Raw genomic sequence first — 14,564 nt, 5'->3', positions numbered from 1 at the left:
GATTGTCACCAGTGGACCAACTTTATTGGTTGTAAAGCTTGGGCAGGCTCATAGAGGTGCAGGTGGTCATTCAGATAACCTGGTCTCCCATCAAAAGAGGGTAGGAAGCTGCCAAGTCAAACCATTGGTCCATCTAGGTCAGTGTTGTCTGCACTGAGTGGCATTCAACTAAGTTTTACTCAAGAGTAGATCCACAGAGATGAATACACCTATCTTCGTCATGTTCATTAATTTCAATGGGTCTGCTCTGGGCAAAGCTTTGTGGAACACCACTCATAGACTGGCAGTAACCTCTCCCAACTCTATCTGGACATGCGAGGGATTGAACCCAGGGCCTTACAGAGTAGATGCTTTGCCACTAAGCTATGGTCCTTCCTCATTCAGGGCTTTAAAAATGGTATTTCTCAACCCATGCCCCTTTAGCTAACATAAAAATCCCACACACAGTCCTTTCAAGCATGGGTCCCCTAATTATTATATTGGAATTTTCAAATGTAATAAAATTTTGTGGGTTCTAATGTTCTATTTATGTTGCACATATTTTTTGAGCCCCATCCCCAAGACCATGATATGCCCCTCCGTCAAGAAACACTTCTTTGTAGATTAATACCAGTGCCTTAAATTGGGTCCAAGAACAAAATTCAGCTACTAGTGATGAATTGGGTTTATTGTGATCTAAATGTGTAGCTAGCTCACTGTTTTGGACCCTAAAAGATGAGTCATGAAACCACAACATGAAAAGTCCACAGGGGCTCTGTAATAAGCCATAAGGCCTAACCAACTAACGCTTGAATTAATCTCAAGAAGGCTTAGGTCCTCCCCCTGTCCCCGTCCCTTGTGCTTCCAGGAAATTCTCCTGATGATAACTCCTTCACCGAATTACTTTGGGTGGGCGGGGTGGTTTCCTGCTTCCATTAACATGAAACATGTGCTATAATCATCCTACTGTTCTGAAGTTTCATAAAGAACAAGAGACTTCACAAAATCAAGAGAGACAAGGCAGAATGGTGTCGGTTATCTGCTATTACAAGATTAATGAATGACATGACCCCAAAGTGGCTGGTTGGCTTTTATGGAAAAGCAGCGTGGACTCCAGATGCACAGCGTGAGAGGCAGCGGGGAATGTGTGGGGTTTCATCTCCAAAGCGTGCGCTCATGCGGTGTCACTAAGCTCCGAGCGTTCCTGAGATGTGCACCTGTCAGTGGGGCTTTGTCTCAATCTGAGAGGCGAAGTGTTCTAAGCACGTGCATTTTGCATCCCCGAGCTGATCTCATAACGTTGTGGTTGGCAGCCAACCTTCCAGGCTGCAGCTTGAACTTCAGAAACGCCTTTATTGTAAACTACTACAGTGGAACCTCAGGACGCGGGTGGCGCTGTGATCTAAACCACAGAGCCTAGGGCTTGCCGATCAGAAGGTCGGCAGTTCGAATCCCCACGATGGGGTGAGCTCCTGTTGTTCAGACCCTGCTCCTGCCCATCTAGCAGTTCAAAAGCATGTCAAAGTGCAAGTAGATAAATAGGTACTGGTCCGGCGGGAAGGTAAATGGCGTTTCCGTGCACTGCTCTGGTTCACCATGCTGGCCACATGACCTGGAAGCTATCTGCGGACAAACGCCTATAGAGTGAGATGAGCGCCACAACCCCAGAGTCGTCTGTGACTGGACCTAACAGTCAGGGGTACCTTTACCTTTACCAGTGTAAAGCCAGTGTGGTGTAAGCCAGTGGTTAAGAGCGGTAGTCTCATAATCTGGGGAACCGGGTTCGCGTCTCCGCTCCTCCACATGCAGCCGCTGGGTGACCTTGGACCAGTCACACTTCTCTCAGCCCCACTCACCTCACAGAGTGTTTGTTGTGGGGGAGGAAGGGAAAGGAGAATGTTAGCCGCTTTGGGACTCCTGAAGGGGAGTGAAAGGCGGGATATCAAATTCAAACTCTTCTCCCTCTTCTTCTTCTTCTTCTTCTTCTTCTTCTTCTTTACCTTTACCTTTACCTTACAGTGGAACCTCAGGTTATGTACCGCCCTCCTTTCAAACACTTTGGGTAACGAGCTCCGCTAACCCGGAAGTAGATGCTCCTGGTTGCAAACACAAAGTGCAAGTTGCAAGCACAAGTCGCAAGGCGGTGGCAAGAGGCCCCATTGGCGAAAGCGCGCCTCATGTTAAGAACAGTTTCGGGTTGAGAACGGACCTGCGGAACAAATAAAGTTTGCAAATGGAGGTACCACTGTATATAGTAAAGATATTGAGCTGTATCCAGTGGCATCAGTCAGCTGGTGGTAAAGGTTTTGTCAGGAGAGCAGGGAAGGAAGGAATTTTCAGGGATCCCACCACTTACCACCACAGCAGCCCTCTTAAATCTGCTGGGGGGGGGTCTCCCAGTGAGGAGGGAGCTTGCAGGGAGGAGAGGGAATTTCTAAGAACCACTTCCCTCCCCATTTCACTGTGGAAAAGCCCTACAGTCAGCTAAGTAACACTGTTGGCTACAGCCCAGTTATTTTCAGTACTACTGTTTTTTTCTGAACGAGTCCCTGAAGCAGAAAAATTGCCCAAAAGAGGATTCAGGCGACGCATGTGTAAGTAATGCGCATCCAAAGAAATGTCTGTAAATTGAAGTGATACTGGACATGCTCTGTAACTATCTACTTGGTGTTTTTTTTCTTTGCTTTCGTTAATTAGCTAGATCGAGGAAACCTACTTATCAATTTGAAAGAAAGAGGAAAAAGAGAAGAAGTCAATACAGCTGTTCTCAACCTGTGGGTCCCCAGATGTTGTTGGACTACAACTCCCATCATCCCTGAGCTCTGGCCTTGCTAGCTAGGGGTGATGGGAGTTGTAGTTCAACAACATCTGGGGACCCACAGGTTGAGAAAGGCTGAATGCAGGTTGTCCTTGTCCCCTGCTCCTCTGCTATCCCCCTTTTTTTGCAGTGTGTTAGACTGCACTGGAGGCTGGAGTTGCCCCAGGTCTGGACAACCTGGGATAGAGGGGCTCCTTTTAAAAGATGGGACGGCTGTGTGCTTCTGGGCCCTCTGGCCTGCTGCTTATGGCTGCGGGCCATGCGGCCTTGGCTTTTTATATCATTCTGCTTTGTACGTAGCAGGGGTGTGTGTGTTTTGCTCTGGTGTACTCTGCTAGGCAGGCCTTTCCATCTATTTTTAACCTGCACTACCAGGGACTAGAGGAAGATTGTTGCTTTCCTTCTGTAACTGGCGAAGAAGTGTAATCAGCTGGCTTCAGCTCAAAGCCAGCCTTTACTTTATTTGGAGAAGAAGAAAAAGCAGCAGACTTTGGAGTGGGTTGTAGCTGCATGCTTCAGAGGTAGGTGATAGCAGCTGGCGAGAAGATCAGGCTCCTGACAGGTCCCAGTGTCTGAGGACAAGAGACTTTTAACAGCCGGGAATGGACCTTCTCATTGCACAAAAAAGAAGACTGAAACTGCTGGTCTGGCTTTAAGCTGCCACCTGAAACGGCACTTTTAATGAATGGGCTTCGTGAAAGGAGACTTGAATCGCAGAATAAGTTGCAGGCAGAAGAGAAAGTGATCAGTTTGTTTTCCTAGGGGTTTTTAAGGGTTAAAGGAATGCATTTGGATAGTGATGGAATGGATGACATCATCACTGAAGTATCCACATTGGATGTGGAGGGGAATTATAAAAAGGTAAGAGACACAAAAGGGCTCTTTTGTCTGGGAACAATTGCTGCTGTTTGCAGGAGAGAAACAAATCAGGGCCGTGCAGTTGCAAAAAGAGAAAGAAAAAGCATTCACAAAACATCCTTCAAGGATGGAAAAACAGAAATAAATGTGCATGTTCATGACAGTGTCTCTTTATTTCGCTATATAATGACATTTGTTGCCATAATAAATGTTTTCACCAACTTTCTGTTAAGCTTTAGTTCAGAATATTGCATTCTACATACTTTTTGGTTTTACTATATAAAACATTTTAACTGTCAGCACTGCAGATCGATGGAAATCAGGTGCTAGGAATGTATTGATGTAGTACGTTGTAGTAAGTTAGGCAATCCAGTTTTGATTAATGTTTGAAACTTGAATGGTCTTTTTTTCTTTTCTCACTGCTTCCACCACCAACCCATTGAATAGAAACTTTTTAAATTGAACAGTGAGTTTACCCAGGGTGTGGAGAGTTTATATAAACTGCTGCATTGGCATGTCTTTAAAAAGCATGCCAGCTGCAATATGGAACTTTAAATATAGTAATTGTCTATGTCTGGTAATAACAGACATACATAAAAATAACTTTAGCTGCATGGCTGAGGTCTTGACATCAAATTACAAGAATATGCCAGTTCTTAGCCTAAGAGTGCCCAAAAGTTTCACTCTCTCTATATTTGTCTTCTTCTGGCCAGAATTTGTTGCCTTAAGAATCTGTTGATGGGTTTCTGAATGCACCGATTTCCCTTATGTAGGGAATTTGACACATTTTACTGTCACATTGGCTTAATGGAAAGTTTAGTGATATCTACTGTGTTGGCTACAAATTCGTTTTGTGATTTATTTAATTCTGCAACTGTATGTATTAATTTTGGAAAGCTAATGGTCATGGAGGCTGTTATACCAGCTGGGGGAGGCCGTAATTCCAAGCATAGCATACAGTTTGCACGCAGAAGGTCCCAAAAGTTCAGCCCTCGACATCTCCCTTTAGTGGAATCTCCTGCAGCATGAAATAGCAGAGCCCTTGGAGAAGTGCTGCTGGTCAGAATGTGTCTTAGGGACTTGCAGTCTGGCTAACTATAAGGAAGCTTTATATGTTCATAGTTGGAGAACTTCCAACACACTAGCTTTATAAATTTGCTATTAAAAAAATCCCATAATGGTCAGAAACTCTGATACTAGTGTCTGAGAATATTACCATTTTTCAATCTCGCTTCTTGGCTGGTACCTAAAATATTTGTTTCTGGCTCTTTTGAAGCCTAGATATTTGAAATACAAGTTAATTTTGGATTCTGCCATCTTTGAATTGCCTTTATGTTACTATCGGACTAAATAAACATTCTAATTATGGTGTTTTGTTTGTGTTTCCAGAAAACTTAGTAAACTATATGCAGTAAATGAGATGGAACAATGGAAGTACAATTTGACTTGTTCTGAACTCTTAACAGCTTGCATTTCTGGCTGTCTACCCTCCTTGCAACCATATTACTATTGCTATAAATGCCACACTGGTAAAGTGTTCTAGAGAATATGCACATGAACATATCCTCTTAATATAAAAGGCCTTGTATTGTGAGAGGAAAGGGGCAATGATAGCTAATAAGAGACCTGTCAGATTCATATAAATGTTGACATACTGTTCTCATTGTGCATGTATGCAATGTAAAGCTCACCGTGAATGTACACCATTAACACATAAAACTCATTTATTGGTAATATCTGGAATAAAGTGTCCTTTAAAAGGGTCAATAAAATTATCCTCTGACGTGTTATTGCTGCCGGTTGAGCAATCAGCTAATGATCCTTCCAGCTTTTGTGAGACTCAGGCTCTCCTTTAACAATTCAGACAAAATGATAGGAGTAAGTCAGCAGCATTTCTGAAGCACCATAAAAAGCATCAATAAAACAGAGGGGCCGCAAAGCTTATCCAGTGAAGTTTTGTTTGAAGCACACCAATTTGGGCCAGATCAAGAAATACTCTTGGAAATAAAGTGCTACATCTGGAGATTTCCTGTATCCCAAATTACTTCAGCTCTGGGTGATTTTCTACATATTTGCAGCAAATCTTGTTGGCTAAATTGGTTCTTTCCAAACTGTGCTGAAGACAACAGTTGTTCACCACACCTGCTGAGAGAATAGAATGGACTGAAAGAAAGTGGCAGTGTTAATCACCTGAGCTAGTAGGACATAACTAGGTAGAACTGGGTTGGCCATGTAAATGGTTTTGAAGATATAGCTACCATATTGAAACTATCCAGAAAAATAGAATACCGTATTTTTTGCTCTATAAGACTCACTTTTTCCCTCCTAAAAAGTAAGGGGAAATGTGTGTGCGTCTTATGGAATGAATGCAGGCTGCGCAGCAATCTCAGAAGCCAGAACAGCAAGAGGGATTGCTGCTTTCACTGCATAGCGATCCCTCTTGCTGTTCTGGCTTCTGAGATTCAGAATATTTTTTTTCTTGTTTTCCTCCTCGAAAAACTAGGTGTGTCTTGTGGTCTGGTGCGTCTTATAGAGCGAAAAATAATGGTATATCCTGGTAAATTAACAACATGAAAGCTGCATAAAAATATGAGCATTTTGTGAAATAATAGGACATGGGCACTGGAGGATGCCACCTATGTTGGATCCAGATTTTGTAGGATCCTTGGGCAAGACACTCTCCATGGGTCCTCCTCCCTGTGCAATTTTGTCTCCTCGCTGCAGTAGGTCCAGTGGGCTTTGGGCAATGTTCCTAACCCCCTCCCAGGGCGTCAGCAGATGCTGACACTTGACACGGCCTCTAAACACCACATTGGCTACCCTTGATGGTATGGCTGTGGTGAAACCAACTTCATTGTCTGTGTGGTGGTTTATACTGCTTTTTCCCCCTTTCACACAGATTAAGCTTGCATTACAGAACAAAATGTAATTCATGCTATTATGTGAAGGACCTGTAAGTTCTTAAAGCTTTAGGAGGCATCCCCAGAGAGTTACATCTCAGTATCTCTTGATATTATATCTGTGCAACTCCTTGTTTGGTGCAGATCACATGATAGGTATTACCCAGGTTTTACTGAAGCATGTATCAAAACAACCACTCATGTTAATGGAACCAGATTCCACCAAACATGAATTTTGAGTTTTATGATGGCTGTGCTAGATCTTTGCATTCTTTGCTGAGAGTTGTTAGAGGGCACCTAACTACAATTTGCAGAGTTCCCTGAGCTGAGGGATTGACTGTTAAACCATTTTGGGAATTGTAGCTATGTAAAGACGCGGGTGGCACTGTGGGTTAAACCACAGCGCCTAGGACTTGCTGATCAGAAGGTCGGCGGTTCGAATCCCCGCAACAGGGTGAGCTTCTGTTGCTCAGTCCCTGCTCCTGCCAACCTAGCAGTTCAAAAGCACGTCAAAGTGCAAGTAGATAAATAGGTACCGCTCCGGCGAGAAGGTAAACGGCGTTTCCATGCGCTGCTCTGGTTCTCCAGAAGCGGCTTGGTCATGCTGGCCACATGACCCAGAAGCTGTATGCTGGTTGCCTCGGCCAATAAAGTGAGATGAGCACTGGAACCCCAGAGTCAGTCACGACAAGCAGTCTCCTTTCCATTTTCAACATCCTTAACAAACTGTGCTTCCAAGGATTCTGTTTAAAGTGGTATGTTACTGTCTAAGTTCTACTCAGAGTCGACTCAGTGAAATCAATGAACCTAAGTTAACAATGTCCATTGCCTTCAATGGGTCTCTAGCGTTGAATACAGCCCAGTACTCAATCTAAAATAAAAAAAACCCAACTCCCCATGCGACGGACTATTTCAATAGGAAGGCTGCTGAGTTTTTGAAGACTGAACTTGCAAACGTTTAGGAGGAGAGGAGAATTATTAAAAAGTAGATCAATGGCCTGTGAAACAACCTTGCAGTGTATAAACATATAAATATTTGGCCAGCAGACTTGTAAACCTGTTATAATAGCTAGCACTAACTTGTCTTTAGATGAGTTGGCCAGCTTCCTCAACTGTTGTTTAGCTGCCAAAGTTCATAGCGTAAACCCCAAGCTTCCAATATGCAGGTGCAACATTTGGCTTTTTAATGGATCGGAAAGACCCCATGACCCCTGCTACCACACAGTGAAAAATAAAACCAACATTGTTGGGCCATAAGTGTGTGTACACTTCCTTTTTTAAAAAAAATATATATTTAAACAATGCATAAAACAATTTTCTAGTAATCCTCTGGTGGTCTGCTGTGGACCTTTGCTGCAGCCATAAGGCTGCTTTTCTGCCTGCCATTTTATGATGATGCTAATTATGCCAGTTTCTGGGCTTTCATTAGTTACTGTGCTACCTGTGTCATTGCTCCACCCGCACAGGCATGTCCAAAGTCCGTTTTGGGGGCCTAAACCGGCCCTTTGCTGGTTTTATCCAGCCCCTGTGGCAATTCATTTACTGGGGCCAAACAAACAAAGCTTCAATCCTAAGAAAAGGTCAACAACTTCAATCCTAAAAAAGGTCAGCAACTTTGGTCAGCCCTCACGTATGTTCACTTCATCAAATCCGGCCCTCTTTGAAAAAAGTTTGGGCACCCCTGGGTCTACCGCTTGCACTTGCATCATCCTCACAATTTAATTAGTCTTTTTACTCTCCCCGTGTCCTCCCATGAGCCACTCTAATTGTAGGTAAAACATGAGTAACTTAAGTATTGCGGCCGCAGATCTTATGCATAGATGTGATGCAACCAACAGATCAATTGCACTGATGCATAAGTACTTGCAAATCACTACATGTAGCACTTGAGCTGAAAATGGCACCCTCTCTTTTAATCTCTACAAACTGATGCAAGTGTGATGGCTTAAGATAGGGACAGATAGATCAGTCTGTTTCTGGTTTCTGTCATACATTGATCTGCAATTTAAAACCACGGAGTTGTCTCTCCTTCCCTCATGCACCCCTAAAATCAACTTCAGAGGGTCCCTCAATGTCTAACCTCATATGTGCCCACTCAACTGCTTCAGTCTTCAGCAGTGGCGCTGTTATAGGTGCCACCCAATATTTGCTCCGCACTTGTAAGAAATCATTCTTTTAGTTTCATCTACACTTTGGAACTCCATGTCATTGGCATCAGGCAGGTCCCTTCACATGTATTCCTTTCAGCATCTGCTTAAAACATTTTTGTTTAGGCAAGCCTATCCTGACACACAGATATTTACATGTTTAATTTCTTTTTCATTTACTGCTGATTTTATTTTTTTAGTGTTTTTAACTACTTGTTCTTAAGTTTTTATTGATAGTCATAATATTTCTTGTAAACTGCTTAGAGGTTTTGGTACAATCAAGTGGTGTGTATATATTGTGTTGAATAAACGAAAAAAGGGGGGTGATGGGAAGGGAGGCGGGAATTCTGTTGCACAAGTGGAACAACAGTGTCGGGTACAACACAGACACACGCAACACCTTATTCTCTGTATCTTTTTACATAACATGCATTTAAAATAAATATATTTATATGCTTTTTATCCCAATGTATGCAATTTCATATGCATTTTTGGCATGTTTTATGAGCCAGGGACTGTTATCGCAAAGTTCTAAGCAGCCTGGAAACTGAAAGTGCATTCCAGTTTAGGTATTTAATCCAGGAAATGTGAATCAGCTCAGTTTGCTTTTAAAAATGTGTTCCAGACTAAAGCATCCCTAGCTTCAGAGCCATAGATCTGGATTTCGGCATGCAACCTTAGTCAACATTTGCCCTTTAAACTGCTGCATGCAATGTGTAGGAAATCTGTAAATTTTCGCTGAGACTTGCACATGTAGCAGGCGCTGTGCAGTAACATTTGATTCACCAACGGATGGATAACGTGTTATGTGGTGTTGCTTTTTAACATTGCAAATGTGTATTTGAAAAAAAAAGTTTCTTTTAAACAAAAACTGGCCAGTGCAATGCCCAGATGGTGAAATTAGCTCCTGCAGCAAACCTGGAAGATGAGGAAAATTTATTTGTTGAGGACTTTACTTGTAGGATGTTGTGCTGGGTTCTAGTCCCCATTCCCTCTTTAGCCTATGCATTTCATTCCTTCCATAGACACAACCACAGTGCTCACACACCAGAAGGGTGTTGCTATCAGTTTATAATAATAATAATTTATTATTTATACCCCGCCCATCTGGCTGGGCCTCCCCAGCCACTCTGGGCGGCTTCCATAGAAACCAAAAATACACTAAAATATCACACATTAAAAACTTCCCTGAACAGGGTTGCCTTGAGATGTCTTCTGAATGTCAGGTAGTTATTTATCGCTTTGACATCTGATGGGAGGGCGTTCCACAGGGCGGGCGCCACTACCGAGAAGGCCCTCTGCCTGGTTCCTTGTAGCTTTGCTTCTCGCAATGAGGGAACCGCCAGAAGGCCCTCGGAGCTGGACCTCAGCGTCCGGGCAGAACGATGGGGGTGGAGACGCTCCTTCAGGTATACTGGACCTGAATTTTAGAGAAACCTTAAGGTTTTCAGAAGTACAAATAATATGTAGAAAGAAACTTTGAAGGGTTGGGAGTGGGCACAAGCAGCATGTGAGGATTGGGCATGTTAGTGGCTGCATATTACTGATGGAGTGGGGCAGAGAACTGAGGGTGGGGGTAAAAGAATGTAAAAAACAGGGACCACCTTTTGTTGCAGGTCCCACTCATTCTTACTAACATGAGAAATGGCGAGTGTCTTCTTTCTCTTAATGCCAGCGTGATAAGGAAGGAGGGGACTTCCTGTGGTCGGCAGTTGACAACTGCCTTTTGGGCTTTGGGAGTGATTTGTGGCTACTGTGAGCATGGACTGCTGTTGGCAGTAATGTAGAAACTTCCATGCGAAAGCTTCATGGATAGCTCCATTGGTTAGAGTGTGGTGCTGATAGTGCCAAGGTTGCAGGTTCAATCCTTGCATGGGGCAGCTGCATATTCCTGCTAATTCAGAGTGATCCTCAGGGTCTCTTCCAACTCTATGATTTTATGATATGCACCAAGCATGCCATTCTGGCTGAAAATATTCTGTTCACCATAGTTTTTGTTGGCTATTGCTGTCTGCCACTGTCAAACCTTACAGATTTTTTGAGTGCTTGACTGGTATTTCTTGGTTTTTATTATTTTAATTGTATTTTTGTTTTGCGTATTGTTCTTTTATGATGCCTCTTCTTTTGCTTTCTTCTGTGGTGGTTTAGCCTCTAGGCAACTGGATGCTGCTACATCTAGATTTATATTTTATTTTGACAGTGTCCGAGATTATCCTTACACAGCTGTCTCCTCATCTTTCTCTGAATTCTCCCCCCCCCCCACTGCAGGAAAACAGCTTCATAAAACAGCAGTGCAGATGGAAGCATCTTCAGTAGCATTGAATAGATTGGATGAAAAACAAAATCTAATGAGAGAGCCCCCTGAGGTTCCTTTTCTGTTATAGCAGCACTTGTGGCAAAGTGAAAATGAATATACCAGCTTATTAAGTTCAGCCACTGTGCTCTTAAAGTTATTGATTTTTCCCTCATGTTGCAGTTCGTTTGCCGCTGCACTTTTTTTGAGACAGAAAAGCTATATACCAGATGCATAGTGCGCCATACGTTTCAAAGGATCTATGGGCAATGAATTCTGCTAATGGTGATGCTCCTCAAAATCACTAGGCTGTAATTGCTTCAGATTAGACAACATGGCACCAGTTTCCAACTCTAATAAACAAAGTATGAATTAAAACCTATTGTTGCTTAGGCTGAATCCGTAGAGGGAATTGGGTATTTGCAGTTTGTTTGTTTGTTTGTTTGTTTGTTTGTAGAATGGATCAGGCCAAAGGTCCATCTAGTCCAACATAGCTCAGTAGGTAGAGCATGATATTCAGGGTTGTGGGTTCAAGCCCCAACTTGGGCAAAAGTTTCCTGCATTGCAGGGGGTTGGACTAGATGACCCTTGGAATCCCTTCCAACTCTCTACATATGTATGATTCTATGATCCTATTCTTACAGTGGCTAACCAGATACCTGTAGGAAAACCACAAGCAGGCTTTTTTCTTTCGAGGGCCACATTTGCTCTGGGGTAAGCTGATGGGGGGCATATGACAGTGGTGAGTGGAGCATAGCCAAGAGTGGGTGGGCAGCCACTTTTCTCAATTTCTGATGCCCCCCTTTTCTCTTTTACACTCTTTCCTCCTGCATTGCAAACTGCCAGGTCTTGCCAGAGATCTGAACAGTTCGCTTGCAGAGGGCTTTCCACCCTGCAACACACACACACACATCCATTTTGGCTTTTTAGCCCCTCTAAGCTCTCTCCATTCAATTTGGCCAAGGACCACAGGTTGCAAACCCTGGACTTCAAAACTACAACTAATCCAGAATGCGGCAGCTAGACTGGGGGGCGGCCGCCAAGACCACATAACACCGGTCTTGAAAGACCTACATTGGCTCCCAGTACGTTTCCGAGCACAATTCAAAGTGTTGGTGCTGACCTTTAAAGCCCTAAAGGGCCTTGACCCAGTATAACTGAAGGAGCGTCTCCACCCCCATCGTTCTGCCCGGACGCTGAGGTCCAGCACCGAGGGCCTTCTGGTGGTTCCCTCATTGTGAGAAGCAAAGCTACAGTGAATCAGGCAGAGGGCCTTCTCGGTAGTGGCGCCCGCCCTGTGGAATACCCTCCCATCACATGTCAAAGAGATAAACAACTACCTGACATTTAGAAGACATCTGAAGGCCCTCAGGGAAGTTTTTTATGTGTGACATTTTAATGTATTTTTTATTTTTGATGGAAGCCGCCCAAAGTGGCTGGGGAAACCCAGCCAGATGGGTGGGGTACAAATAAATTATTATTATTATTATTATTATTATTATCATCATCATCATCATCATAATCATCAAATTCAGAACCGTGGTTGGCTTAGGCAAGAATTGTCCAATCTGGAAGTACAGCATGGAGTGTTGTGGTCAAGTTATTTCTCTCCCAAAGTGGCCATAGCTGGTGAACCAGCTGGAGATGGACCTCAAATGACAGTTGGATCCAGGAGTAATCTCAAGCTATGGACCTGCTCCTTCCAGAGTAGTGCAACCCCATCCATAGCAAGCCATCTTCCCACTTCCTGGACTCCAGAACTTGGAACAAATGATGACTTCTTGCATTGAGTTGGATTGTGATAAAATGTGTGGTGTTTGTTGTGTATTCTGTTGCTTCTATGGCTCATACACTGCCTTGTGTATAGCAGTGTAGAAAGACAGTAGACAAATTAAAGGCGAAAATGAACTGAAATAACACTTGTGTCAGGATCACCTAGTGACTAGTCTGAGACAATATTCAACATGTATTCTCTGTTTGAAACAAATCAAAAGGGTACATAATATCATTGGTGCTTTATCTCCTTGTCTCAAATTATAGCACTGAGTGCTGAAAATGTTGGATTAACTTTAAAGTTCCGTTTACAGGAATGTGGTCTGCTGTCAGCGCTTTGACGATAATTGTTCTGGTTGTGTGTTTTTTTCAGGCTCAAAAAAATGAGAGGGAGTCTATCAGGCAAAAACTGGCGCTTGGAAGTTTCTTTGATGATGGCCCAGGAATTTATACCAGCTGTAGTAAAAGTGGGAAGCCAAGCCTTTCTTCTCGGTGAGTGAAAATGGCACGGTGAACATTTATCATTTTAATAACTTCCATGTGGCATAATATCATAGAGTTATGCCGCGTGGCATAATATCATAAAGTCCAGGCTTTTGAGACTGTGACATTATCTTCAGTGTTCTGTCCGTTCATGATTTAACTACAAAGAGAAACCCTTCAACTGTCTGAGCTTCTAAGCTTCTCATCTTCTGTCTCCCCCCGGCATCTGTTTGTCCTACAGTACCGTGCATTTCCAATGTTGTGTGTGAATGTCATGCTTGCTTCCATTTCTGTGACTGTCAGTCATTTTCCCAGAACTTCATTCTGTGTGCCTTTCAAACATATTGGGGAAAGGTATGGTTTAATATACTATTCCATAAGCCATCTCAAACTCAGCCGAGGTGAGGATATAAATATTTAAAGAAACGTCAGTAACATCTGTAATGAATAATTTCTTCAACTGCTTTAAAGATTTTAAAAGAGCTCAGCACATTAAGTCTGGATACTGTTTGAATTATCAGTGTTACTTAAAAGCCTTTTGAAGTCTGTATTGTGTTACACACTGCACTTAACTGAGTTTATTTGGCTATTCCAGTGGCTAGTCGTGATGCTTTTCGTTTGCTAAAGTAATATATTTAGTGGTGTCTCGCCTTTTGTACTAACGTATGATTGTTTGCCTTTGGCTAAGCCAGGCATAGGCAAACTCGGCCCTCCAGATGTTTAGGGACTACAACTCCCATCATCCCTGACCACTGGTCCTGTTAGCTAGGGATGATGGGAGTTGTAGTCCCAAAACATCTGGAGGGCCGAGTTTGCCTATGCCTGGGCTAAGCAATAAAGATTTGGATTTAGTGGGAAATTTCAAATGTATTACCAAGAAATACAAATAATTTTATGAAGCAGCACTGCCTCCCTTCAGACATCTGAACTCAAGGACATAAATTTGAGTACAGCCACCCAAACCCCCAGTCTTACACTGGCATATAATTGTATATTCTTTGAGAAGATATGAAGGCCCTTTATACTCTTGCCTCTGTTGTAAAATTCTGAATACTGCACGCTTAACACGGACAAATGCCACAGCAGCTGTAAACGCTTTAATGGTAACCAAACTTTTATATAGGCATGATAAATAAAAGTGTGTGAATGGTCAGTCCTGATGAAAATTTATTTTCAACATAAATGTAGAAACCAAAGAGCATTTGTGCGTTCAGTGGTGAGCTGTTATTGCCTGTGGAAGACTCATCAAAATATACATTCTCCAGTTTATCACTGGAAAAGGATTTTGTGGCTCCTGGTTATTTAAACAAGCA

At 42.9% G+C, this 14,564-nt stretch overlaps 1 protein-coding gene across 16 annotated transcripts in view; it reads left to right on the top strand.

The window, feature by feature from the left end:
• The window catches only part of LOC310678336 (schwannomin-interacting protein 1), a 375,265-nt gene that overhangs the window by 342,448 nt on the left and 18,253 nt on the right, over positions 1–14,564 (top strand). For 14 of the 16 annotated variants that reach the window (XM_083442210.1, XM_083442202.1, XM_083442212.1 and 11 more), the window contains one exon: positions 13,142–13,260. In XM_083442210.1, coding sequence (XP_083298336.1) covers positions 13,142–13,260 — 119 coding nt within the window. Of the gene's footprint in view, positions 1–3,089; positions 3,659–13,141; positions 13,261–14,564 lie in introns of those variants that run through there. The other 2 variants (XM_083442208.1, XM_083442205.1) reach the window with 2 other exon arrangements.

The sequence above is a fragment of the Podarcis tiliguerta genome, assembly GCF_965153285.1.
Source record: "Podarcis tiliguerta genome assembly, chromosome: 5".
In the NCBI taxonomy this organism is placed as follows: domain Eukaryota; kingdom Metazoa; phylum Chordata; class Lepidosauria; order Squamata; family Lacertidae; genus Podarcis; species Podarcis tiliguerta.
The sequence above is the reverse complement of the archived record's forward strand: the minus strand, read 5'-3'. Positions and strand labels throughout refer to the sequence as shown.